Raw genomic sequence first — 24,715 nt, 5'->3', positions numbered from 1 at the left:
ACTTCTGCCCTTATATTCTTGCTAAAGAAAATTGAGGTTTTGTCTTTGTTAAGCCTCTAACTAGATGCTTGCTCATATATTTCCAGCAAGTGCAATAATCTACTCCATTCCAAAGGGTTGGCCTTACAAAATAGTAGGTTGTCATCTGCAAAGAAAATGTGGCTAATGTGCATGCAATTGGATCCTAGCTAATGGCACCCCTGTGATGGCACCTGAAGCTTCAACATTTTGTATGAGATTGCTTAGTGATTCAGCACACAATATAAAGAGATAGGGAGAGAGGGGATCACCTTGTTTGATATCTCGAGAGGGAGTAAAAGAATTTTGAGGGATACCATTGATAATAATAGAGTATGAAACTGAAGACACACACCTCATGATAACCTTGATCCAACTGTGTGCAAACCCCATTTTTACCATGACAGCTTGCAAAAAGTCTCATTCAATCCTGTCATAGGCCTTGCTCATATCCAGCTTCAAAGTCATGTATCCTTCTTTACCTTTCAAATGACTATGCATAGTGTGCATTGCCTCAAAAGCCACAATAATGTTATCAGTGATTAATATGTCGGGTACAAATGCACTTTGTGTAGAGGATATAATCGTGGGAAGGAAAGTCTTCAATCTAGTGGCCAATACCTTAGTAAGGATCTTATATATGACATTGCAAAGACTTATGAGTCTGAATTCTGTGACTTTAGTAGGATATTTGACCTTAGGAATTAATGCAATGTGAGTGGCATTAAATTCATTTGGCTAAGAACTAGACTTAAATGCTTCTTGGACAGAAACGCAGACATCAGGTCCTACCACATTCCAATGATATTGGTAGAATGCAGCAGGAAAATCATCAGGACCTGAAGAACCTAGAGCATTCATTTGAAAAATAGCACTTTCCACTTCAGAGGCAAAAATGTTTTGTGTCAATGAGGAATTCATCTCATCAGTTACTATAGCCTTTAAATTCTAGATGTAATCCTCAATCTTATCAAGGTTAGAGGATGTAAAGAGAAGCTGAAAAAACTTTTGAAACGTGAAACTAACCTCATCTGGTGCATCAGTAACCTTCCCATCCTCATATGAAGTTTTCTTGATTGAGTTAGTTTTCCTCCTCTGATTAGCACACATATGGTAAAATCTAGTATTTTTGTTGCCATCCTTAAGCCATTGTTGTTGGCTCGTTGCTTCCATTTCATATCTTCCTCTTCAAGCAAACTGTCCACCTCCTTCTTGAGTTGATGGATGTGCTCACTACAACCCCCCTTATTAATCTCTTGCAACTATTTAATCTGAGCTAACTTTGTGTTAATAAGTCGTCTTTAGTTTTTAAAAGCAGCTTTGCTCTATATCAAGAGGTTCTCCCTGCACCTTTCCAAGCCTTTGGTAGTTTCTTGTATCCTAGGAAATTGGTTCAGTGTGTTGCCCCAGGCTTTCCTAATCATTTCACCACTCTTCTCGAGTACTCTAGCATGCTTCATATCTGAATGACCTTGTTTGCTTCCTTCTTATATCCTCCACACAGCCTGCAGTAAGTAGAATAGGAAAGTGATCTGAGCTCGGAGTTGCTAGTGAAGTAACACAGCTACCTGAAAACAAACTGAACCAAGCTAGGCTGCTTTTTCCTTAGTAAAATAACTCCCTTATCTTCTATTGCTCCAGGTGAAAAAGTCCACATGAAAAGAGATCGCACTGAGGCCACACTCCTTAGAGGCTTCCTTGAAATTCTCCATCAATCTATAAGGTCTCTCTATCACCCCCCTTGTTTTTCATATTGGTGTAATATCTCATTAAAATCACCAATGCATATCCAAGCAATGTCATCATGAGGCTTTAATCCTTTAAGGAGATCTTAGATGTTTGCTCTTTTTGAAGCTTCAGAGTATCCATAGAAACCAGTTAGAAGCAAATCCTGGCCAGATTCAGGTAGAGTCACATTTATAGAAATATGGTATCTCGTGTAAGTCTGCAATTCAACCTCTTGATTATCTTCCAAAAAAAAAGTAATGCCACCACTTAGCCCCTTACTGTCAACAATAAAACTGTGCTGAAAACCTATCTTGTTCCTTATAAACTCCACCCTATTTCTGTTACACTTTGTTTCAATAAGAAAAACAAAGTCTAGACTCTTAACACACCAAATGGTGTAGTTCACGAACTGTTCGAGGGTTCCCAAACCCTCGACAGTTTCAACTTAAACAAATCATTGTTGTTGGTGGGGCTGCAAAGCAGCCTCCACCTTAGAAATGTTTGTATTGCATTCATCAAAGCTAATTTGAATCTTTGGTTTTTTAGCATAGTAGGGTAGTAAAGGTCCTCTCAAAGATGTGCTAGAGTCCCTCTTTTTAGTCCCTTCACTTTCAACAAGGTGTTCAATAGGCCTTTTGTGAGACACCTCTCAGGCCTTCCTTTTCCAACTAGACTTCTTCTTAGGGAATACTTTTTTTGAATTAAACAAAAAGATGTTAGAGACAACACCACTAATATCAAAGTTCTCTTTTGATCCTACCAGGTGGTCCCCTCCACTATCCACGGTAGCAGTATCATCCTCATAATCCATGTCAACGCCTACTAGTTCACCTCCAAGAGTGGAGATTTCCTTTGGAGATATCAGCTAAGCTGGCACCTGACTTACCTTTTGAGTCGAGAGGCTTTCTTTGGAAACTACTTCTATATTGTACTCGTTTCCATTCATGGGGATAAGTTGATTACTAGCCTTGCATTTGGTAATCTCAGAGATACCAAAATTAATAGCATGATCTTCTACTTCCAAATCCACTATTTTTTTCCTATGATTGTGCCTCAAAAATCTCCTCAATATCTGACTTTCCTTTTCCATTCTCACCAACCTCCCCCACCATGGCATGGTGCTGATGTCTGAACTCTGGCTACTCTGATTCCGATCTATTACTATACTTCCTAGACTCATTCAAGCTGATTCTAGTTGGAGCTGCTTGCAACCAAGGCCCAAACTGAGCCAAGGAATCATCACCTTGTTTCTATAAAGGACATCCTCTCCCTTTGTGCTTCAGGACACCACACTTAGAGCAAAAATTTTGTAGCCTCTCGTATTTGAAAGCAATCCATGTCTGTTTACTCCCCACTTTGATCCATCTACCTCGAGCCAGAGGCTTAGTAACATCAACTTCAACCTTCACTCTAAGGCACCTGCCCCATCCCATCCCTTGTTGATCTACTTCGACATTTAGAAGTTTCCCTATAACAGAAGCAATCAATTCTCCATACTTTTTGTTCATGCCTACCAAAGGAACATTATGGTGCACCCAAAATGGTTCATGGGATAAAATGACAACGCTTGGGGGGAGGCTAGCATCAATCTCTTAAAGGGCCATCAAGGATCTGTCCAAGGTCCAAGGTCTAATTCCTTGTAGAACCCTTTCTTTGTCTGCAACTTTTTGAAACTCCATAATAAACTTATTGTCACCAGCGTTAGTAAAGTGAATCCACCCTTTCAATTTCTAGACTTGTGGCATCATTGATCTGAACGCCTCTTGTTAAAGTTTTTTTCTGTGATAATCATAGCCATGAGACAATTCTTCCCTCTTGTATCAACCTCTTTAATGGATCGGTTCATTAACAGAACAACATCTTCTTCATCCTCAGTCAGTTTCAGCCCTTCCCACAACGTAGAAAGGTCTTCCTCAGTCATGCATGCACTCCATAGACAAAGTCTGAGAGACGATATTCTTTGTCAAAACAGTGAAACCAGCCTTCAAAAGTCAAAACAGAGAAACCATCCTTCTTTTACCACACTACATTAACAGTACACATCCTTTTTAGCTTGATATATATCATGCACCACACAACCAACAAGCGAAACCCCAACATCCAGTACTTAATTCTTTCCTTCAATTGTCAAATGTCGCTTCGATCTTAATTCGCTTCTTAATTTCTCTTGACTTGAATGCCAAATCTTGCAATCTCATCCAAAATAACCACAAGATTATTATGACTACCAAGCTGCCAGATCAAACGCCACACAAATGTTGATCAATCCATAGTTTGCAAAAATAACTAGCTAGCTAGCTAGTAGCTAAGTTATAATATTGTTCTCTTGAGTTAACTATTCATTCAATTACTTTGATTATTTGTTTTGATAAGTCCACGTTTGTTAATGATTTGAATTTTTTTTAATAATTAAGATTTGAAGTTCAAGATTTTTGAGTGATTAAAAATAATGTTTGGATTTGATATTCCAAATCCAAGTCTAATCTTAATGTCCCAAACAAGAGATTTGGATTGTAAAGGATCAAATACAGATATTCTCTTCTAAATCCATCGACTAACTAGTGATTTTGAAGTGTTTTTGTCATTGAATTCTAAGATTCTTAGTTAATTCTCAGGATTTTGTTATTGTAGGATTTTACTGTAGTTGATTTCTTTTCTGCCTTAGAAAATGGAACGTATATAAACATTTGGGATAGAGAAAATTCACTTCATCCACAAATGGATCTCACTACAATAAATTCACAAATTTAAATCATTGATGTGGTGTGTGTGTGTATATATATATATATATATATCAAATATAAAGTACCTTTTATTATAAAGTAAATGATCTGACAACTTATACAATTTATAAATTTACTTTTATGAGATCTTCTAGGTGGCCGGATATATACACTTTCAAACAAATAAAATTAATTACTCGATTATAGAGAAACATGAGACATTTACTGCACAATTTAAGGCTAATTTGTTATTAACATGAAAAATGCAAAAACAAATCTTACAGTACACGTTAGATGAATCCACAAAGGTATAATGCACGATAAACGCCTCTAGGAAAAAAAATTAAAAATAGAAATAAAAAACTGGTCACTCGGTTACTTTTCTAATGATCTGTTCCTTTCATCTGCAACCATTTTTCCTCGAGATCATTCGCTTCACAATGGAATGACTTCTGCGGCTCGATATACTCCAAATAACGGCAAGCGAAGACACGGAAATAGATCAGGTTTAAAGTTGAGAGAGCGGCAACGGTGAAATAAAAGTACTCGAGCCTGTTCTTATTAAGATCATTACCACCTAACCATGGTAACTTTCCATTTATCCAAGCGACTTTGAGGAAGATATCAATGAGAATGGAATTCAGACAGCCTGCAATAGTGAAACTGAGATAAAAGATTGCCCCCCCAAGAGTCTTCATGTTATTTGGCCAATGTGCAGTAAGCAACTCCATCATGGCAATGGCACCAAAAGCTTCAATCAAACCAGACAAAACAAATTGAGGTAGAAGCAATGCAACTGTTATAGGTGACTCAAAGGACCCACGTTTCAAAGCTGAGTCACGACGCTCCATCTCGGTAAACCCAGCTACCAACATGCACAAAATTGACATCACAACTCCGATCACGATTCTTTGTTCCAATGTCAATCTTTTATCATTTTGGGTCATTTTCCGCATTAGAGGAAGGTAAACTTGCTCGTAAGTATAGATCCATATTGAGAGTGCAATCATGGATGTGAGGCTCATCCAGGCTGGTGGGATTTTGAGATGGGTTAAATATCCAATCGATCTGTTCATTTGAATTGCTTGAAGGACGCCAAATGATTTCATTTGTGTTGTAGCTACAGCGCAACCAATTCCTGTTAACCAAACTGGCAAGACACCAATCACACGTTTTAGTTGTTCTACTTCTTGCAAGCTACATAGTCTCCAACCGTTCTTGGGCTTGCCTAGGCTGTCCAATTCTCCTGGATCAGTAATTATGGCAGCCTTATCGAGAAACTTAAACATATTAGAATGGGCAAGCTTCATTCTTTGTGGCTCTAATCCAATCATTGGAGGATCATAGTAGGATTGCTTAGAGGCCGGCTGTCCTATGATAAGACCAGACTTTCTACATGCAGCTGTTATGACTTTGGCCATATCAACAAAGATGCTTCCTTGCGGCTCCATGCGTATGTAAGTATGGCAACCAAGCAGGAGACTGCATATAGAAAGGGCAAGGCAACAAGTTGGAATGGCAAATCCCAGAATCCAGTCCACATTAGTCTGAACGTAGACAACTCCGGTCAGAGCTACCATGAGGGCGACTGTACATAATAAGTACCACCAATTGCAGAAGCTCTCTAGTTGTGCTCTCCCTTTCTCTGTTGTGGGGTCGAATTGATCGGCACCAAAGGCAATGTTGCAGGGTCTAACGCCTCCAGATCCTAGGGCTATCAGTGCAAGACCCCCATAAAGGACGGCTAGCTGCCAACCCTGAGGCTGTGCGCAATTGGATTCCTCATTAATGCAGGAAGAGGGTCTTAACATAGGTATCCCTGCAGTTAAGGTCATGGTCCCCATGCCCTGTGAAAATGAAACGTATATTGTTCATATAATCTTTTAAGAAAACAAATTACTAATAAAAATAGTAAATAAATAAACTGAGCTTTCTTTGGTTTTGGGGACCTCGGAAATGGGAGTAAGAAAATAGATTTCGAACCTTGATCTGATTATAATTCCTTCCCATGAATAAGATTAATGGACCTAACCAGATAACAGATTTTGATGAACCTTATAGATGTATCATTAATTCAAAGTTGATATCACTTTACATGCATCCAAACAAATTATACCAAGTATTTCAAGTTCTTTCTAATGCAATGCATGGTTCCCTTCAATTAATCGATCTATCAACCCTATAATTTTCAGGATTTGGAAGATCATGAGAACTGATTTTTACCAGAAGCAATGCTGTCGTGCCAAAGAGAAGAGTGCCGAACCTTCCCAAAAAAGCATCGGAAACAAAAGCGCCTGCTAAGGGTAGAAAATTGGTGAGACCAGACCAAATGTTGAACACATAAGCCGACGTTGCATTGTCCATGTTGTATCTTGTGTTCAGATAAACCACTAAATTGGCTATCAAACCCATTGTAGCCAATTTTTCGAAGGTCTCAGTCCCTTCAAAATGGCAAAACACGAAATCATGACACGCAAATTAAACTCCCTAATTTCTAAGTCATATATATAAAAACTAAGAAATATATATATATATATATATATATATATATATCAATGAGAAAAAACAATATATTAAAATCATGAGCTCTGCATTCATGCATGCAGCGCGTTACCGAGAATATATCGAATAGCTTTCCATCCTCCAGGTGAACTTTTGTGGGGTCGAGGAAGAGATGGGAAATGGTTTTTCTCTGCAATGTAGGAATTGATCATCACAGTGCCCATCTCTCTGTCTCTCTACTCCAACTCCAACTCTCATGCACCTCTCTCTCTCTTTCTCTCTCTCTCTCTCTGTGTCTTGGTAATTTCTGCATGCGCTGCAAAGCTAATTTTCTCATAGCTTTTGGTTTAGACAAAAAAAAATGCAATTAGCAACAGCTCAGAGTTGAGCTGGATAACCTCTGGCTCTATGTCGACTCTTTACATGAATTGTGGAATGAAACGTTATTCTATTTCTAGATGAGAGATCAGTAATTATTTCCTTGAGTGCCGTTGGCATATATAGTAATTATTTCCCTAACACTAAGGATACGGTTTGGTTCGTGTAATATTATAGAACCTTAAAATGGGAATAATTATGAATATAGATTAACTTTTACATGGTTTAGTTGGACTACTTTTAAATAGTTTTTTTTTTTTTTTCGAGAACCTCCAAGGATGGTCGGACCACTGCTAGGACCATAACATATATGGCATTGGCTTTATTTTAGGTTTTTTGATAGATTTATGATCTTTCAGTTTTAAAAAAATATATATATAGGTGGCTTTTTGTTGTGGGAAAAAAACTAGATCAGCTTGGATATTTTAAGAATACCCATCCATGCACCTTGTTCTTTAAGGAATATGAATGATGGGCATGCATTCTCATTCCCTCAAGAATAAGTAGTACTACTCGTGGGAATGAAATCATGGTTTACATCTAAAAACCATGATCATGATCTGATCTGAATATGAATGGGCATTCTCTCATTCCCTTTCCAATTGATCAAGAAGTTTGTAGTACTACTTCAGAATTTGATCATAAATTTCATGGATAAAAAGATTATTAAGCATCAAATAATTTGAAGTACCCCCAACATATTAAGTGGGGTAGAATATCAAAACATCCAACATAAAATAAGAAACGCATACATGATGACTTATTGCACTCCACTCCATTTAGCCCAGTCCACAAATTGCATCCCCCCATATACATTGTTGGCAAATCGCACGCCAACTGTGAAAGCCATTGCTGCGGTTGGAACCTGCTTTGCAAAAGCTGATGCTTCTACCAAACGTTCCAGTCCATTGATGGTCTGATACCGGGTGTTCGAAGAAACTGCAAGAAATGCACCTGCAAGTTTGGGGAGAAAACTCGAACCAATTAGCATAACAGTGTGGATAGATGACAGCTAAACGTCAATTAGCTAAAAGGAAAAACTACAATAAAGTTATAAAGTTAGCAAAACATCAAAGAAGCATACTAAACAAAAGCATCGTATCGTATTATATTCCCAAAACTAACAAGGAACTAGTAAGAATGGTAAAATATGTACACCAGCTCATAGACACTAAAAATAACTTGTTTCACGATCATATTAAGGCAATGAGCTTGAAAGTTTATAGAAAATCTAAACAGTGAAGGCATACCCCAAAGAGCTGCAGTCTTCAGAAGTGGTGGCACAGGAATGTCCTCTTCTGAATTCTTCATACTCCTGACATATAGATCAAAATATTGTGAGCAATGACCCACTAGAAGAAAATGCAAACATATTTTGAATAAATTGACCTTCATTCATTAAATAAAATTTCTAATGCAGCTAATTCCTGTAAATATATTGCTCTTTAAGCACAATTTCAGCAAGGATCAACCCAAAACATTCTGCCAACAATTTGCAGGCAGCAAAATGCTGTAAGATATTCTTTATATTTTATTGATGACGAGAAATCTTGGAGACCATGCAGACGCAGCATATCTTTTTCCCGTAGGACTCTGGACCCGTGTAATAATTTTCATAGTACAGGACATTTTTTTAAATTTTCTATATATATATATATATGTATACTCTTTAATGCAAAAAGAAAAAATAGCTAAAAAGTGACTAAGAAAATGACATTCATTCAGACATGATTAATTACAGTAGAGTTATTCCTTCAAATTCATTTTAATTTACCCCAAAAATTCTCTATACAAAATTACCAACAGGTCTATACCACGGTCATAGAGTCACTTAACGTGATAAAACAAGATGAGCTTTTCAAATTCCCATTGTAGTTTTTCAAAGATTCCATTCACAATACACTCATAACAGTTTCCACTTCCTTCTAACTGGAAGACGGGATGATATGGCCTATCATGGATTACGTGCAGCCAAAGCATTGCATCAAACCATAATTTCCTGACTCCCAAAAGCCACATGGATGATATCAAAAGTAATGTACCATATGAAAAATCTGGAAAATGGCCAAAAGAACCTAAGGATTACAGAGATCGTCCTAACTAGGTGTAATCACATGTATACTTCCTATACTTGGTGCCTATTTTAATATCAATAAAGTATAAAATATCTTCTTACTTGTAAAAAAAAAAAGAATACAGAGATCGTCACCCTCCCCCCCAAAAAAACCCAAAAAAAAAGCAGAAATGACTAGTACTACAGATGCAATTAAAATGACTACATAAGACTCACTATTTACAGATGCTGAAAGAACAAAATAAAAAATTAGCATATAACAAGTATACTGTGTAGAGGCATACCGCTTGGCAGTCATGATTAAATTTCCAATGCCTTGGCCAACAATGCCACAAGCAAACCCAACTGATCCGTACATGAGACCCTGGAAAAAGTACTTGTAAACTGACAGTATGTGGATGAAATTCCACTATGATTCGAAACAGATAAATATAACTAACCTTATAAAAGTAGGTACCAATTCTCTGCTTCAAGGAAAATCTACGTCCTGGCCTTCCAGCTTCAAACACACTGCATAAAAACATTTCTTAAGAGGCTTATTGAAATCTTCCAATTGTATAGCCAAATGTGCAATTAAGTCAATAATATAAATACAATATCCTTTTTTGATCCGTTACAAGTATAAATACAATATCAAAGTGAAATATAAAGGATACGTCCAGATCAAGTAAGATAAACCCTTTCTTCATGAGGAAACCAATTGAGTACCATTCCTTGTATGAGCTATTCATCAAGAGAAAAAAAAAAAAAAAAAGTTACTGACATGGGCTAATAACCTGCTAGGAAGAGCTCCATAGGCATGCTGCATTCGTCCAAGAAACCCCTTAGGCAGAGCTGGTTTTCCAATACGAACATAAGGTGCCAACATACCAACCAAAGCAACAGTAACAACCAATCCAACCAAGAGATCTGCAACATACAACTCAAATTCTGACCAAAAGTCTTTGCCCCTCTTTTGAACTTCCGCAAACGTTACACAAACAGTATCAATGACCATCTGCATCACACTAAATTAATGATGATACATATATGAATATCTGGAAATGATAAAACCGCATCAACAATCTAAGCCATTACACAAATGGAGGCACTCACAAATGACCAATTGGGGCACTACAGAAAGTTGGTCATGACTTTGGGATGGGCCTTTGACCTGTAAAGAATGGAATGTTCGATGGATACTTGGCCACCTAACTTGCATACTAACTTCCTTACTGCATAAATGCCTTATTAACTGCTTTCCCAAATCTCTCTTTCAAACTTTGTATACCTATGCTTTTATACAATGCAAACACATGCTGTGTGTAGTTTATAGCATGACATCGACCACGTTAATGCAAGAGTTATCTATTTATATATCCCTGAAAAAAGTTGATAACTGACATATATTGTGCAATGATCCAAGGAAAAACTCAAAACACATACTTATACTCCAAAAGGTATGGTACGGTTGCAATTGGAGTCCCGGAATCACTATAACCCCACAAGAACTTCTCCTTACTGAGATATGTAGAATCTCCGGCCATTCACCACCCTTCTATGAGTTGGGATTACAATCTCCTCCACTCTAATCCCTGATGCCTCATCAGGTTATTTCATTTATTCTGATGTGACACAGCTCAAATCCCACATTTGTGACTGTAATTAGCTCTATTATCATGTTGTAACCATAGAATGAAAAGTTTCACACATCCGCACTTATATTCCAAAAGATTAATCAAGATTACAATTATAACACTTGAAATCAATATAAGCCATAGGAGATTCTCCAAGTCAGGTAATATGGGACCCCATTCTTCACCCTTCATGGGGTACTACAAACGGCTTAGTTTTTATCTTAACCATTCAGCTACACAAAGACTTGCATAAAATATATGTGCTTGGGTGTGTCAAAACGAGAACAAACCTCTGTTCCAACTTTAAAAAGAAAGGATGGATCAGCCAACATCCGATTCCGAAGTAAAGAGAAGGACTTCATTAGAAAGCCCAGAGGCCAGAATGACCCCTACAGTTCAAGTATCAAAATATCAGAAGCAAAAGAGGAAGACAAACTACAATGATGTACAAAAACTCAACAGCAAGATTAAACAGACACTTAATATAGAGTTGGTTGAACCTGCAAATCCAAATATCTAAGGAGAAGCAATTTGCGAATGCCAACGCTCTTCGCGGCCTCTAACATATCCGAAGGTAGAGTAGCCCTCCGTGCCTCCGTCTCCTTCATCACCTCCTCAAACTTCAGTAGAGGCCCAAACTCCTCCTCTTCTTTGTCATCTTCATTGCCATCACCACCGCCGCCATTACCTCCACCTCCTCCGCCATTGGAAGACCTCCCACTTCCACCACTTCCACCAAGCACATCCCCATCATTCACACCGCTAGAAGCTGTCGCTTCACACCCACTCTCTAAAACCACATCACCACCTTCTTTCGAGACGAATACACCGGATTGCGGTCTGCCACGTGGCTCTGAGATTTTCACCACCACTACAAACCTCTGGTTCCTCTGTCTACTCATATTGTTTCGAAGCAACACTGGCAAAGCCACCTCCTTTACGTTCCTGAATTCCAAACTCTGACCCCACGTCTTCCGTAGAACGACCTCATTTCGGGAACTCACGAACCTTGACACTCCGAAGCTCGGTGAATAACCCGCCATATCTCAGTCGGAACTAAAGTCAGAGAAAATTCGACAAATAATCCCGAAACAAGAAACTCTCAAATCGCAACTCAAGTACGCAGCACCAAACTGATTAAAATAAACAAGCTACAGGAATGGAAAATAAGCAGAAGTGAGGTACTGAAAAGGGCATGTGTGCCTTGTTTGGTTACAGAGAAAGCTGAGAGGAAAGAGGAGGCCTATGGTTGGTTGGGTAAGAAAAGAATGACGTCTCAGATTTTTGGCGTATCTTTAGAGACTCAGGCGGAGCCGCAGAGGGAAAATTATTACTCAGGTGCGTTTGGGTTGTGAGAAGCGTTGAGAATATTTGTGAATAGTAGTGAAAAAATAATAATAAAATATTAAATAATAGTAAAAAATAAATAAAAAGTAATGAATAGTAAAAAAGTAAGTAAAGAGTAATAATAAAATAAAAAATAATAGTGAGAGTACTTAGTCTATGCGAGAAGTGATGCATTAAGTATTATGTTATTGAAATAATTTCATATCATATGTTTTTAATGGTCGTTATATCCTATAAGATTTTGTAATAATTATTCCAAATGAAAAGGCGATTAAATGAGACCTTCAGTTCTTTTTTCTTTATATTTGATTAAAAATAATTGTTTGATCTAGTTTTATATATATATATATATATATATATATTTGCATAATTTAATTTATAAGATTTAAAATTTTAAAATTTATCTTTTAAATTAAATTATGTGATATAAATACTTTTGTTTACCTATCGATTTGATAATAAAATAACTCTTAATTTTAAAATTTTTAAAATAATTACTATTTTTAATTACTATTTTTGGACTTTAAATTCTAGTGAGTTGATAAAATATAAATTATTAAATAAAAAACTCATGTCCCATAGATTTATGCCCCATTTGTATGTTAAGTTGAAATGATCAGATAAATTTTTATGAATAATAATGAATTAAAATGATAGAATGAATTTTATGAGATTTTATAAATTTAGATATGTTTAAATGTTAATATAAATTTAGATATATTTATAAAAAATTAAAAAAAGATTATATATCTCGTATATAAAAAAATATTAAATTGAAAAAATTAAGAATCTTTTATGAAAAAATAAATAAATTAAAATAAATTTAATAATTTTTGAGTTAATATTAGATTGGCGTTTCAAATTTCAAACGGGTGAATTCTAAGATTGTGTTTGAATCATAAAATACTTTCAATTCATCTCAATTTATCATTATAATTTTTTCAAATTTTAACACAAAATATAATAAACAATTTAATTTTTTAAAATTTTAAAATAATAATAATATTAAAAAATAATATTTTAATAATATTTTATCATCTCAACTTAATTTACTTCAACATTTAAATTCATCCGTTTCGAACATTATTCTAAGATTATTCCTGACAATCATTTCGAACATCGTTGTCAGTCATTTCCCAAAGAACTAATTGTTTTGCTGACAAATTCAGCTTTTGTACTCTTTGGAACACAACTTTTCAGATGAGTACAAACTACAAAGGCATATGGAAAACAATGGTTGGTCCTGATGATATGTTTCAATAATGGGTTTGGATATTTTTTTTATTTAATGATGAGTACAAACAAACGCATTAAAAAAAGTGTTTTTAATAATATTATAAATTTATTTTTTATAAAAAAATATTTAAAAATATAAAAAAATATAAAGACCAAATGGCCCTTTGTCGGTAACTGTAGCTCCATCCAAGGTAATATATATATATACTAGCAGTAGGTAACGTCTAAGAGACGTTTCCCTAATTTTCTTTTTTATTATTTTTTTATCTAGCAATTGAAGAAGTATTTTTTAAAAAATATTTATGATGATTAAAAAAATATATGAAAAAAATGAAAAGAAAAATAAAAAAAATGAAATACACATTTAAGACATATTTTCGAGCTACTTTTTTGTTAATTGTAACAGTTCTCTTTAGTTAATTAAGAATATTATCATATTTTAATTATGTTAAAACTCTAATTATTTATATAATTATAATTTTTAAAAAATATTAAACAAAATTTCATCATTTATTTAATGATGAAATATTAATATTTTATAAATTAAATTTGATAATTTATTTATGATATGATATTTATATGTTAATTATCTATTTTAAATTAATTTAAATCAGCATTTAAATTTTTACCATTTGATCAAATTTATAGAGTTATGATGAAGGGTTAGATTTAAATCCTAAAAAATTTCATTTTCATCTCGCTTTCTCTTTCTCCCTCTCTCACCTTTTTTTTTTTTTTTACCTAGTGATTAAGGAATTGTTTTTTAATGATGTTGTAAATTTTTTATTTTTTTTAAATGTTTATGATGATTAAAAAAATACATGAAAAAAAATAAAAATAAAAAAATGAAATACACATTCAGAACATATTTTCATATTACTTTTTCGGTAGCAGTTCTTTTGTAATAATTTTTGTGATATTTTGTGGTGATTTTGTAAAGAGGATTGCTGTGAGGATGTAGAGATGGACGAAGAAGGGAATCATAAAATAAGAATACTGTTTATCATTGTTCATTACTGTTCATCTTACTATTCATCAGACGATATACACTTTGAAATATAAGGAGATATATATACGCACACATATATAAAAGGTTAATTGGAATCCTAGTATAGTAAGGTCGGCAATGAAAGAAGCGTCAGATCGGTCAGACGACAGTAATTAATTAGTTCATATTTTTTTATTTTTTTTATTTTTTTTCTGTTTTTGCTATTTATTTGATTCAGTGATTGCACTTATCTCTAGAATGGGCTTAGTTATTTTGAAATTAGTGGTACTTGTGTAAAATCCTGTATGGCGTAAGATTTTCTAATTAATAAAAAAAAACACGTTTGCCACATCTGTCAAATTGAAGAAAAAAATAAAGTGTAATTTCGAATATTAAAATAGTCTAATGTATAAGAATAAAATTATTATTTATTTATGTTCATCATTTATTATGAAATTTAAATTATATTAAAAATTCAAATTAATTAGATAGTTTTTTCTCTTAAAAATGTACAGTAAAATTTCATTATTTATTTAATGATGAAAATTTAGTATTTTATAAATTAAAGTTGATTTTTAGTGTATGATATAATAAACAGTAATAGGATATGCGAAAAAAACATGCGAAGAAAAAAAAAACTTCTTTATTGTTCATTTAAAACTCAAAAATCAATATTTTTTCTCACTTTTTCTTTCTTCCTCTCTCTCATTCTCTACGCTCGATTGCGGTATTACGTCGCACATTGACATTCACACGGACAAACCCAAAAAAAAAAAAAACTCTTTACTGTTCATTATTGTTCATCATACTGTTGATGAACATTAATAGGATATGCGAAAAAACATACGAAGAAAAAAAAAACTATTTTACTGTTTATTACTGTTTATAAACAGTACACATATAGACTTTTTAAATAATAGACAGATATTCAGCAATTACTACAGTATTAGACATTTTTTTTTCTTTCTTATTTTGAAGGGTGTGTGCAAGGTCTCGTTTCAAAGAGTTCTAATGTATTGAAATAGAGAATATCTTCAATTATGCAAATTAGGGCTAGCTTGATGGTGGAATACTCTATTATTATTTATTATTTTATTATTATTTATTATTATTTAATATTTTATTATTACTTTTTTATTACTATTAACAGAATATCTGATAACATCTTCCTACCCAAATGCAACATAAAGTAACATAAGATTACACATTTTCAGTCAGGGTCCCTCGATTTGATTCAAAATTGTACTACCCAACTCCACTTGCCGCCCCGCCCCACCGCACCATAGACACAACGAACTAGTTAGCTTTTATAGTTAGATTGATTAAAATATTTCAACCTTAAGTACAATTAATGTGAATCAATGTCATGGTTAAAAAAAGTTATCCGTGCTTGGCCACCAGGTTTGAATAGTGAGATGATAATTTTTAATTTTAGATGAAAATTTAAAATATTATTTTTTAATATTATTATTATTATTTTGAAATTTGAAAAAATTGAATTGAGATTTGAAAAAATTGAATTGTTTATTATATTTTGTGTGAGAATTTGAAAAAATTATAATGATGAGATGAGATGAAATGAGAATTTGACAAGTGGTCTCTAGTTATTTGTGGTTGAGACAAACGAAGCTTTGTGTCTGTTGTTAAATTAAACAAGTTTTAAATGTATTCTTATCAGTCATTATTTATTACCACACACTCCACATCCTATAAAGAAAAAAACTATTAGTATGAGGTGTGTGAGTGAATAGTAACTAATGCATATCATTCTTCTTTTCATATATAAGTGTCACTTTATCATATGGAGGTTCCTCCCACGAATATAGCAATTTAGCTATATCATATCAAGTTCAAAAATCTTTTTTTGTGTGTACTAAAATAAAGATTAATGAGAATCAACGTTGTTGTATCTTAAAAATAGACTAATCAAGAAGTCTAGTGTATATTTAAAATTGAAATCAATAGAATTCTATTATAAAGAAAGTGTCAATCATGATTATGTGTACCAGTACCGAAATTCTCGTTTTATAATAGGTTATTGTTATTTTCTTTATTTTGTAATTTACAATACAAAAGCATATATTCTATATATTCCCAAACATCATCAATTTTCAAAATATATACACAATCTAACCAACTCGTTCATATTTGATCACTTTAATAAAATAATGATATATCTAAAATAAACCATTCTATACAAAAATAAGAAGATTTCACAATTTTCATTTCTAAAGTTCTTATATGTAGTAATTAATCATATCTTCGTAACCATCATAGTTTTTTGACCATTACCCATATTCTCAATAATTGATGTTAGACTTGAAATGAGTAAACCAGAATCTAGAACTAGAGTCATTCCCAAATGAGGTCTTACTGTAAAATTGACATGCTCATATTTATCTAAACTACATACATTTTGTACAGGAAACCTTGTAATGATATTCATTGCAAGAAAAGCATTTTGATCACATTAATGCTTTGAGTTTGACACTCATAAACAATAACATAATTTAAATCATTATGGATGGATTTAAACCACTATGGATAAATTAATAGTGTCATTGAGACTCCTCATTTGGCAGTGAATCCCAACACACAAAATGTTCCCTTCAATTTTAAATTATGTAGATAAACTAATTGTATCATCAGAATTCTCTTTTAGGAGTAAATTCTGACATACAAATTGTTCCTTCCAACTTTATTTTGATGAATGAACTAGTAGTATCATCAAAACCCTCAATTGGGAGTAGGTCTTGACACAAATTGTTCATTCCATCATACCCATATTTGCTATGAAGTTTAATGGTTTTTCCATCTAAATTAAGAAAACTCTTGTACTTTTAGACAACCAATATTTTCTTTAATTTTGGTGCAAACCATTCACTCCATATGGGATAAACAATTATATATGTATGGCCAACCATACAATAAAAATCATAAAACCAATAATTGAGAATTTTATAACTAATAGCCATAATTCAAGTCCAAATAATTCATACATTTATATGGCTTAACATACAATAAAATTATAGAAAACAATAATTAAAAATTTTATAACATATAGTCATAATTCAAGTGCAAATAATTCATATATTTATATGGCCTACCATATAATAAAATTCATAAGAAACAATAATTAAGAATTTTATAACTAATAGCCATAATTCAACTTTAAATAAATCATACATTTATTAAATAATAAAGTACATGTTTTGAAATAGAAGAGAAAGAAAGAATTATTTTTTAGATTTGTTTTGAATAAATAATATTAATATAATAATCTGGCCGGTCCGAGTCTAGACCGAACTCGTCCAAGAACCCGAGCCGAAACCCGGTTCAATGTAATGGACAGACATGGGTTGGTCCCCTACCCTACTTCTTATTTCTTCTTCATCCCCAAGCAGCACCGCCCCATGTTTCTCTTTTTATCTTCCTTCGGTCTGGAGCAGCAATGGGCGTCGCCGTCAAGGAGAAGCCCTGGCCTTCTCCCACCGCCAACATCCACCTCCTTTTCTTAATTCTCTCCCTTTTTTTTTTCTCACAGATTGGGCCACCACCCAAAAGGCGTTCTACATGGCATCGACAACGGCTTTCCATCCCAGGGTACTAGCGACAGTACTCCAACCACCTTGCATTGTACCTTTCAAACCCCACTTACTACCACCTTCTCAATACTCTCTATAAAGACCATACGAAAAAGAAAGTGTCCATCATAATGTGTATCAACACCGAACTCTTGTTTTATAAAAGGTTCTTGTTTCTTTATTTTCTAATTTACAATGCAAAAGCATATATTACTTATATATATATATATTTATATATTTTTTTTTTTTCCCGAACATCATCAATTTTCAAAATATATACACAAACTCATGATCTAATGAAGCCAATCCCAAAAAGACGTATAGTCGTTTCATGCTGCTCACCAACCGGATGCTTTTTGCTGATTTTGCCTGGTAGGGTTTTGATGTCTACTTATTTCTTCTTGCAATCTAATCAACTGTTATAAGAATTTCCCCAAACTGCAAACTCCATTGCTATGAGTTATATGTTCTCAAGTCCCATTATTACAGACTCTAATTCTCCATGAAGAATGCATCTCTAAATTATATGCTAACATTAATTTTCTAAAGAAGTTCACAAACTGACCTTTTCTTTTTTATAACCATAATATAAGAGAATTGTGGATAGTTCAATATAGAGGTAATATCAAATCGATATAAAAGATAATTATATGATTATAATAAAATCCTTCTAGATAGAAGGAATAAAAGCAAAACATAAGATTAAAAATATTCAAATTTCTTGCAAGATACAGAGAGAGGGAGAGAGAGAGAGAGATACATACACCTTTATTTTATTAGAATGAGTTCAACATCACATATTACTCGTAAGAGAAATGAGGATAATTCAAAGAAGGTGATAATATCAATGTCAATATAAGAAATACTGACGTTATCAAATTATTCCTAAATAGAAAGGATAATAACAAATCTTAAGATTTGAACATGTTCAAATCTATTTTACTCTTGACAAGGGAAGCACTTAAACAAATCTCTAATCTCATAAAAAAAAAACAGGCCCTTGTCTAGAGAGATTTGGGAAATTTGAACTTGATGAGCATGCAAAGACCATATAGGAAATCGCCTTCTAAAATTATTTTGGGAGTGAAATGCGATCACAAAACAACACAACATGACAAAGTAAATAGATTAGATAAGAGAATTGCAGCTACTGTAATTACTGTTTTTCTGAAGACTTCACTCTTCATCTTCACATTCTAGTAGAACTTGGGCTACCGAATCCATTGTTGGTCTTTTGCTTCTATCTTCCTCCACACAGGAAATGCCAATTTGAACAATTGCTTCTGCCTGTTTCCTGCTAAACTGACCTTGCAATCTTGGATCCACTATATCATCTATCCAAGAGTCTTCTCCGCATCGAATTTTCCCTTTCACTGTGCTAATAAGCGTCGACAACTTCTCACCATCCTCCAACACCCAAGTTGAGAGCCGAATTCCCTTCACTATCTCTAAAATCACAACCCCATAACTATAAACATCAACTTTTGCTGTTATAGGAAGATTCGAAGCCCATTCCGGAGCCATGTATCCTTTTGTACCTCGGACTTGAGAGAGTTCTGAGCTGGGGCTTCCCCTTTGAGACAGTTTTGCTAGCCCAAAATCTGCAATCTTTGGTTCAAAGTCACTGCCTAGGAGTATATTTTCAGGCTTCACATCACAATGGATAACCCATTCTAGACATTCATGATGAAGATAGGCCAAACCCTTAGCTGTTCCTAATGCAACTTTAAACCTCTCTTTCCATCCAAGAAAATTAGAGGAGAATAAGTGCTTGTCCAATGACCCATTCTCTATGTACTCAAACACTATGAGTCTGTGCCTATGTTCTGAACAAAATCCCCACATTCTAACAAGGTTCATGTGATGGATTTTCCCAATAGTACTCAATTCTGCCCAAAACACGTCTTCCCCTTGAGACATATCTTTCAATCTCTTCACAGCCATAACCCTTTCATCCGCCAAAACACCCTTATATACAGCACCCGAGACTCCTCTCCCCTGCACTTCCTTGAACTTCTTGGTTGCTTTTTCGAGTTCAGCATAACTAAACTTCCTGAACTGACTTGCTATCACACGGTAACCATCTTCCAACGAAGCAGGCACACCATGTCCCCTAGAAAGGAAATACCAACCTAATACTATGAGGAGAACTTCAACTGCAGCAATTGTAGAAACAAACCAGTAAAGATAAACCCATCTCATCCTCTTTGAACTGTTGTTATACATTGAAACAGACCCTATCAAAATTTTAGATTCACGGCTCTTGCATATTGGACTGGCAACAGGAAGAATGTTGGGTTCTGCTGTTTCCAAATTTGCTGGCAATTTCAGATATATACTGCCCGGAAAGTCTGGGGACCTGTAGCCATTAAAAAGTGCACTTTTTGTGTAACAAAGCCCTTGCCCCGTTAACCTATAGTTAAATGCTTCACAACGGCAGTCCTCTAAGCAGAGTTTTCTGTAAGAGTTGATTGAAATTTGTTCACTATAATTGAGATCAAATCCATAGAAATCTACATGTGAAAGCTCCACAAATTTCACATTCTCAGCTTGGCTGCAGGCCTGATTGAACTTAGGCTTGCAACCTTTGTTCCTATTACTTTCATCAATGATATCATAGCCAGGAGCACAGGAGCACTTGGGTTGTGGGGTATAAACACAAATCCCATTTCTCCCACATATCCCATGCACGTTGCACTGCTCAGCGAGAGCTTCCCATGTAATCACCAACAATCCAGACAAATTGTCTAAGCTATATAGTCGAAGGTTTCCATCATAATCAATTGTCAGCCTCCTTTTAACCCCAAAACCCATGTCAGTAGCACTGAACTGCAACCGGTCACTGGATAAGAAACTACCCATTTCATCTAAAACAGCGGTTCTGCTACTATTATAATTTGTTCTTCCATTTTGAAACAGTGTGTAATCAGGATTAGGCCAATACAAGCTTGAAATATCAGGCCCATCATAAATCAACCTCAACACGTTATCGCTATCAAAATAGAAACTAAAATATCCAGAATAATAAGATCGTCTTCCTATAGTAGAAACCAATTTCTTGCTCTTTGTGAAGGGTTGGTTAGGAAGAAGAGTATCAGTAGGAAAATCAAAGCTTTGCCATAGGATTTTACCATTTGGATCTTTTACAGCAAGGTTCCCAGTATCCAAAAGCTCAGCTCTCCCAACACCAGCGGAGCTGGTGTTGATCTCCCACACCTTCGAGCCGTCGACATCGATAAGGACGAATGCACCGTCTCGCTGCAATGAAATTCTGGATCCTCTGCCATTGACGGGTCTTTCTCTGTTGGCCATCCAAACAACGGTTCTCTCCTTGGAATTGGTAAACCAAATAGAGAAGCAGTAAGCATTTTCTCCCACCTCATAGAAGCCACAGGTAAATGACTTGTCTGGGGAGGTCAGGAGGTCTGTTGCAGCCTCAACTGAGTAAGAAGACCCTCTTTGCAAAAATTCATGGGTTGCTACAGTTGCAAAAGAGAGGAAGAAAATGGAAATAAAAAAACTGAGGAAACTAGTAGAAGATGGAGAGGTCCGGTATCTCATTCTGCACAACTCAGTTCGAAGTGATATCATTTTGCTAGATAAAAAAGTTCAGTTCTTCTGGGGTAGCTGAAGAGGAAAAGTCAGCTGCGTGCGTGCGTACGATGATCGATGTTTTTCTTCCCCGAGCAACCAACGAGAGGACCATTGTGCCGTAAGATATTTATAATTTTAGAGTCGGTTGCGTATTCTATTTTAAAAAAATCTATGCAACCTCTTACTATTCAGAGAAGCTTCACACACTATATTTTTCTTTAATTTTTATTATCTTTTTCTTTCATCAAATATTTAATATCTTACAGCACAATGGTCCTCGTTGTTTTTAGAATTGATTGAGCTTGCAGTGTGTTTCTCAAGTAGTGAAAGAATGGTTAAATGCACCTAAAGTTATTGTATTGCCAGGCTTTGGTAGATTTGGTAGGTTGAACCTGAAAATGTGATCGGGCTATTTTTGAGGATAGTGTTTTTCATATTACTTTTGGTAATTTGGCAAAACTAACAGGGGTCTGAGATGAGCTTTGAAGCATCAGTTTGCTGTTGGTTTTTATCAATAAAAAGGTTAAGAAATTGGTTTTTATCAGCCCTGAATTTGGACTTGAGAAAAAGTTTTTTTTTTTAATAATAAATATATATTTTAAAAAAAGTGTGTGCGGAACTTGCACGTTTATCTTGCATTACCCTGTATGAAATCTTTGCCATCTTGTCGTTTTCAGCCTCATGTTGTTTTCATATACATATATGCATACGAGTAATGATACTCACACAATATATTTTACAATACTTTACACAACACATTTTAAAATAAGAGTATTTTTGTAAAATAATGTTACTTTTACAATATCTATAAAAGTAATATTATTTTACAAGATATTTTACAAAATGAGGGTATGTTACAAGCTTCCACAGCACGAAATACGATTGGGCTTCAAACTACTGGCTTTCATGAATGAGTTTTTCCCTATTTATACTTGAGTGCACCAATATGTATATGTAGTATATGAGCCACCCATGTAGAATCTTTAATTCATAAAGTGCAAAAGAAATTAGCCTCGTGGAAAGGTGCTTTACTCTCGAAGGGTGGTAAACTTGTGTTATTAAAACACGTGTTGTCTAATATTCTTCTACATCTTTTAACAATGCTAAATATACCTTGAAGTGTCATACACAAGTTAAATCAGATTTTTGTAGATTTCTTATGGGACAGTATGGATGGTAAGAAGAAAAATAAATGGGTGGCATGGGATAATGTTTGTAGACCTACGGAAGAAGGTGATCTCGGTATACAGAAATTGGAAGACATAAAGAAAGCTCTTCATATGAAATTTGTTTGGCAAGTTCTGTATGGTAACTCTCTTTGGGTTACTTTTTTCCGAGCCAAATATAAAGCTCAACATCACCCATTCCTCCTAAATCACGTTTCTTACGAATCACATTTTTTTAAGGCTCTAAAAGCATTGATGAAATCAGTGATTAGAGGCTTTGGACAGATCATTAACGAAGGCAAGATATCATTTTGGTTTGAAAATTGGCCATCTTTAGGATTCTTGCCAAACTCTCGGATTATACAAAACCCTCTCTAATAATAGCTGAGGTCTTTTTTAACATGGGAGGTAATTGGGAGAAAGTGCAGGAGCTAATGGAGAATTCCATCTACGAAGATCTAAAGTTATAACACATTCAACTCTCCTCAAATTCAGATATACCTATATTGAGAGCAGAGTATAATTGCAATTTTTCTACTTTTTCAATTTGGTAATATAATCATGAACCTAAGGAAAAAGCATCGTGGGCTAAATGGATTTGGCATAGGTTATTTCCAAGTAAAATTTCTACGTTTATGTGGAAAGATATGTATAATGGTTTGCCTTTTGACCAAAATATTATGAAGTTGTATATATCTATGGCCTCTAAATTTGAATGTTGTAAAGTGGCTGGTTGTGATTCATTAAGTCATTCGTTACTTTTGGGAGAGATTCAAGCTTTTGTTTGGAATTCTTTTGAGGCAGTGCTAGGTCTGAAACTTGGACCAAATCATACATGGGATGGTAAAATATAACAATAACTATCCAAGAATTAGGTGGTATCGCAAATCAATTTTGTGATTGGTATTCTTCTTTCCTTAATAAGTTGGTTCCTGTGGTTATGCAAATGTAAAATTCGCATGGAAGGGGTTGTTGAAATAGGGGAGCAAGTGTGCTATAAAGTCAAGAATTTTTTAGCACAACGTATCCACACAAAAACAAATAAGCCCTTCATGAAATGCTCAGATGGAGTGATCTTACAACAACTCAGATTAATGAATATGTCTATCTAGAAAAATATTATTCAGATTTTGAAGTGGATGCGCCCAACATAGGGTTTTGCTAAACTTAACGTAGATGAAAGTAGTCTAGGTAATCCAGGTAGACGCAGAGATGGAGGTATTCTTCGAGATGCGGATGGTCAAACGATATTTGCTTTTTGTCAGGTTCTATGGTATAAGCTCCAACAATATTGTTGAGATCATAGCTCTCTCAGATGGACTTAATTTATGTGCTCAGATGAATATAACTCACATAAAGGTTGAATCTGATTCTAAGCTTGTGGTTAATAGGTGAGAGAAAGGTGACAAGTTCCTTGGCAGAGTCAGAGATACTGGAACGAGGCAAGATTGATAGCTCTTTTGATGGTGGTGAAGGTATATCATTCTTTTAGGGAAACGAACCACGTTAGATTAACTAGACTAGGCACTAGAGGTAAGGAGTTTTTCTTTAATAATAAAAACAGCATTCCAAAAGAAATTATGGAAGTTATTCGAATGGATTACGCAGGTTTACAAGTAATTCCATGTCCATAACAAGACTTCTACATATTTGTTTATTTTGGTTTTTTCTTTCAGGTATGTACTTTGGTGTTGGTTTTGGTTTTATTAGTTTTTTTACTTAATATATTGTATAAGGCTTAGTGATTTTTCTTTATTTCTT

At 34.5% G+C, this 24,715-nt stretch overlaps 3 protein-coding genes across 3 annotated transcripts; all 3 read right to left on the bottom strand.

Annotated features, from left to right (window-relative positions):
* Positions 1-4,675: 4,675 nt before the first annotated feature.
* On the bottom strand, positions 4,676-7,509 carry LOC109006087 (protein NRT1/ PTR FAMILY 2.8-like). The gene is made up of 3 exons (XM_035688727.1): positions 7,084-7,509; positions 6,693-6,910; positions 4,676-6,316 (listed from the first exon to the last, which is right to left on the bottom strand). The coding sequence occupies exons 1-3, from the start codon at positions 7,193-7,195 to the stop codon at positions 4,853-4,855; spliced, it is 1,794 nt and encodes a 597-aa protein (XP_035544620.1). The 5' UTR covers positions 7,196-7,509; the 3' UTR covers positions 4,676-4,852.
* Positions 7,510-7,943: 434 nt separating this feature from the next.
* On the bottom strand, positions 7,944-12,329 carry LOC109006091 (protein RETICULATA, chloroplastic-like). The gene is made up of 7 exons (XM_018985258.2): positions 11,540-12,329; positions 11,330-11,428; positions 10,200-10,420; positions 9,864-9,933; positions 9,708-9,787; positions 8,600-8,664; positions 7,944-8,303 (listed from the first exon to the last, which is right to left on the bottom strand). The coding sequence occupies exons 1-7, from the start codon at positions 12,080-12,082 to the stop codon at positions 8,110-8,112; spliced, it is 1,272 nt and encodes a 423-aa protein (XP_018840803.1). The 5' UTR covers positions 12,083-12,329; the 3' UTR covers positions 7,944-8,109.
* Positions 12,330-19,028: 6,699 nt separating this feature from the next.
* Positions 19,029-21,872, bottom strand: LOC109006092 (putative receptor protein kinase ZmPK1). Its single transcript, XM_035688726.1, has one exon. The coding sequence runs from the start codon at positions 21,783-21,785 to the stop codon at positions 19,371-19,373; it is 2,415 nt and encodes an 804-aa protein (XP_035544619.1). The 5' UTR covers positions 21,786-21,872; the 3' UTR covers positions 19,029-19,370.
* Between the last annotated feature and the right edge of the window lie 2,843 nt (positions 21,873-24,715).

Source organism: Juglans regia, chromosome 3, assembly GCF_001411555.2.
Source record: "Juglans regia cultivar Chandler chromosome 3, Walnut 2.0, whole genome shotgun sequence".
Taxonomy (NCBI): Eukaryota; Viridiplantae; Streptophyta; class Magnoliopsida; order Fagales; family Juglandaceae; genus Juglans; species Juglans regia.
The sequence above is the reverse complement of the archived record's forward strand: the minus strand, read 5'-3'. Positions and strand labels throughout refer to the sequence as shown.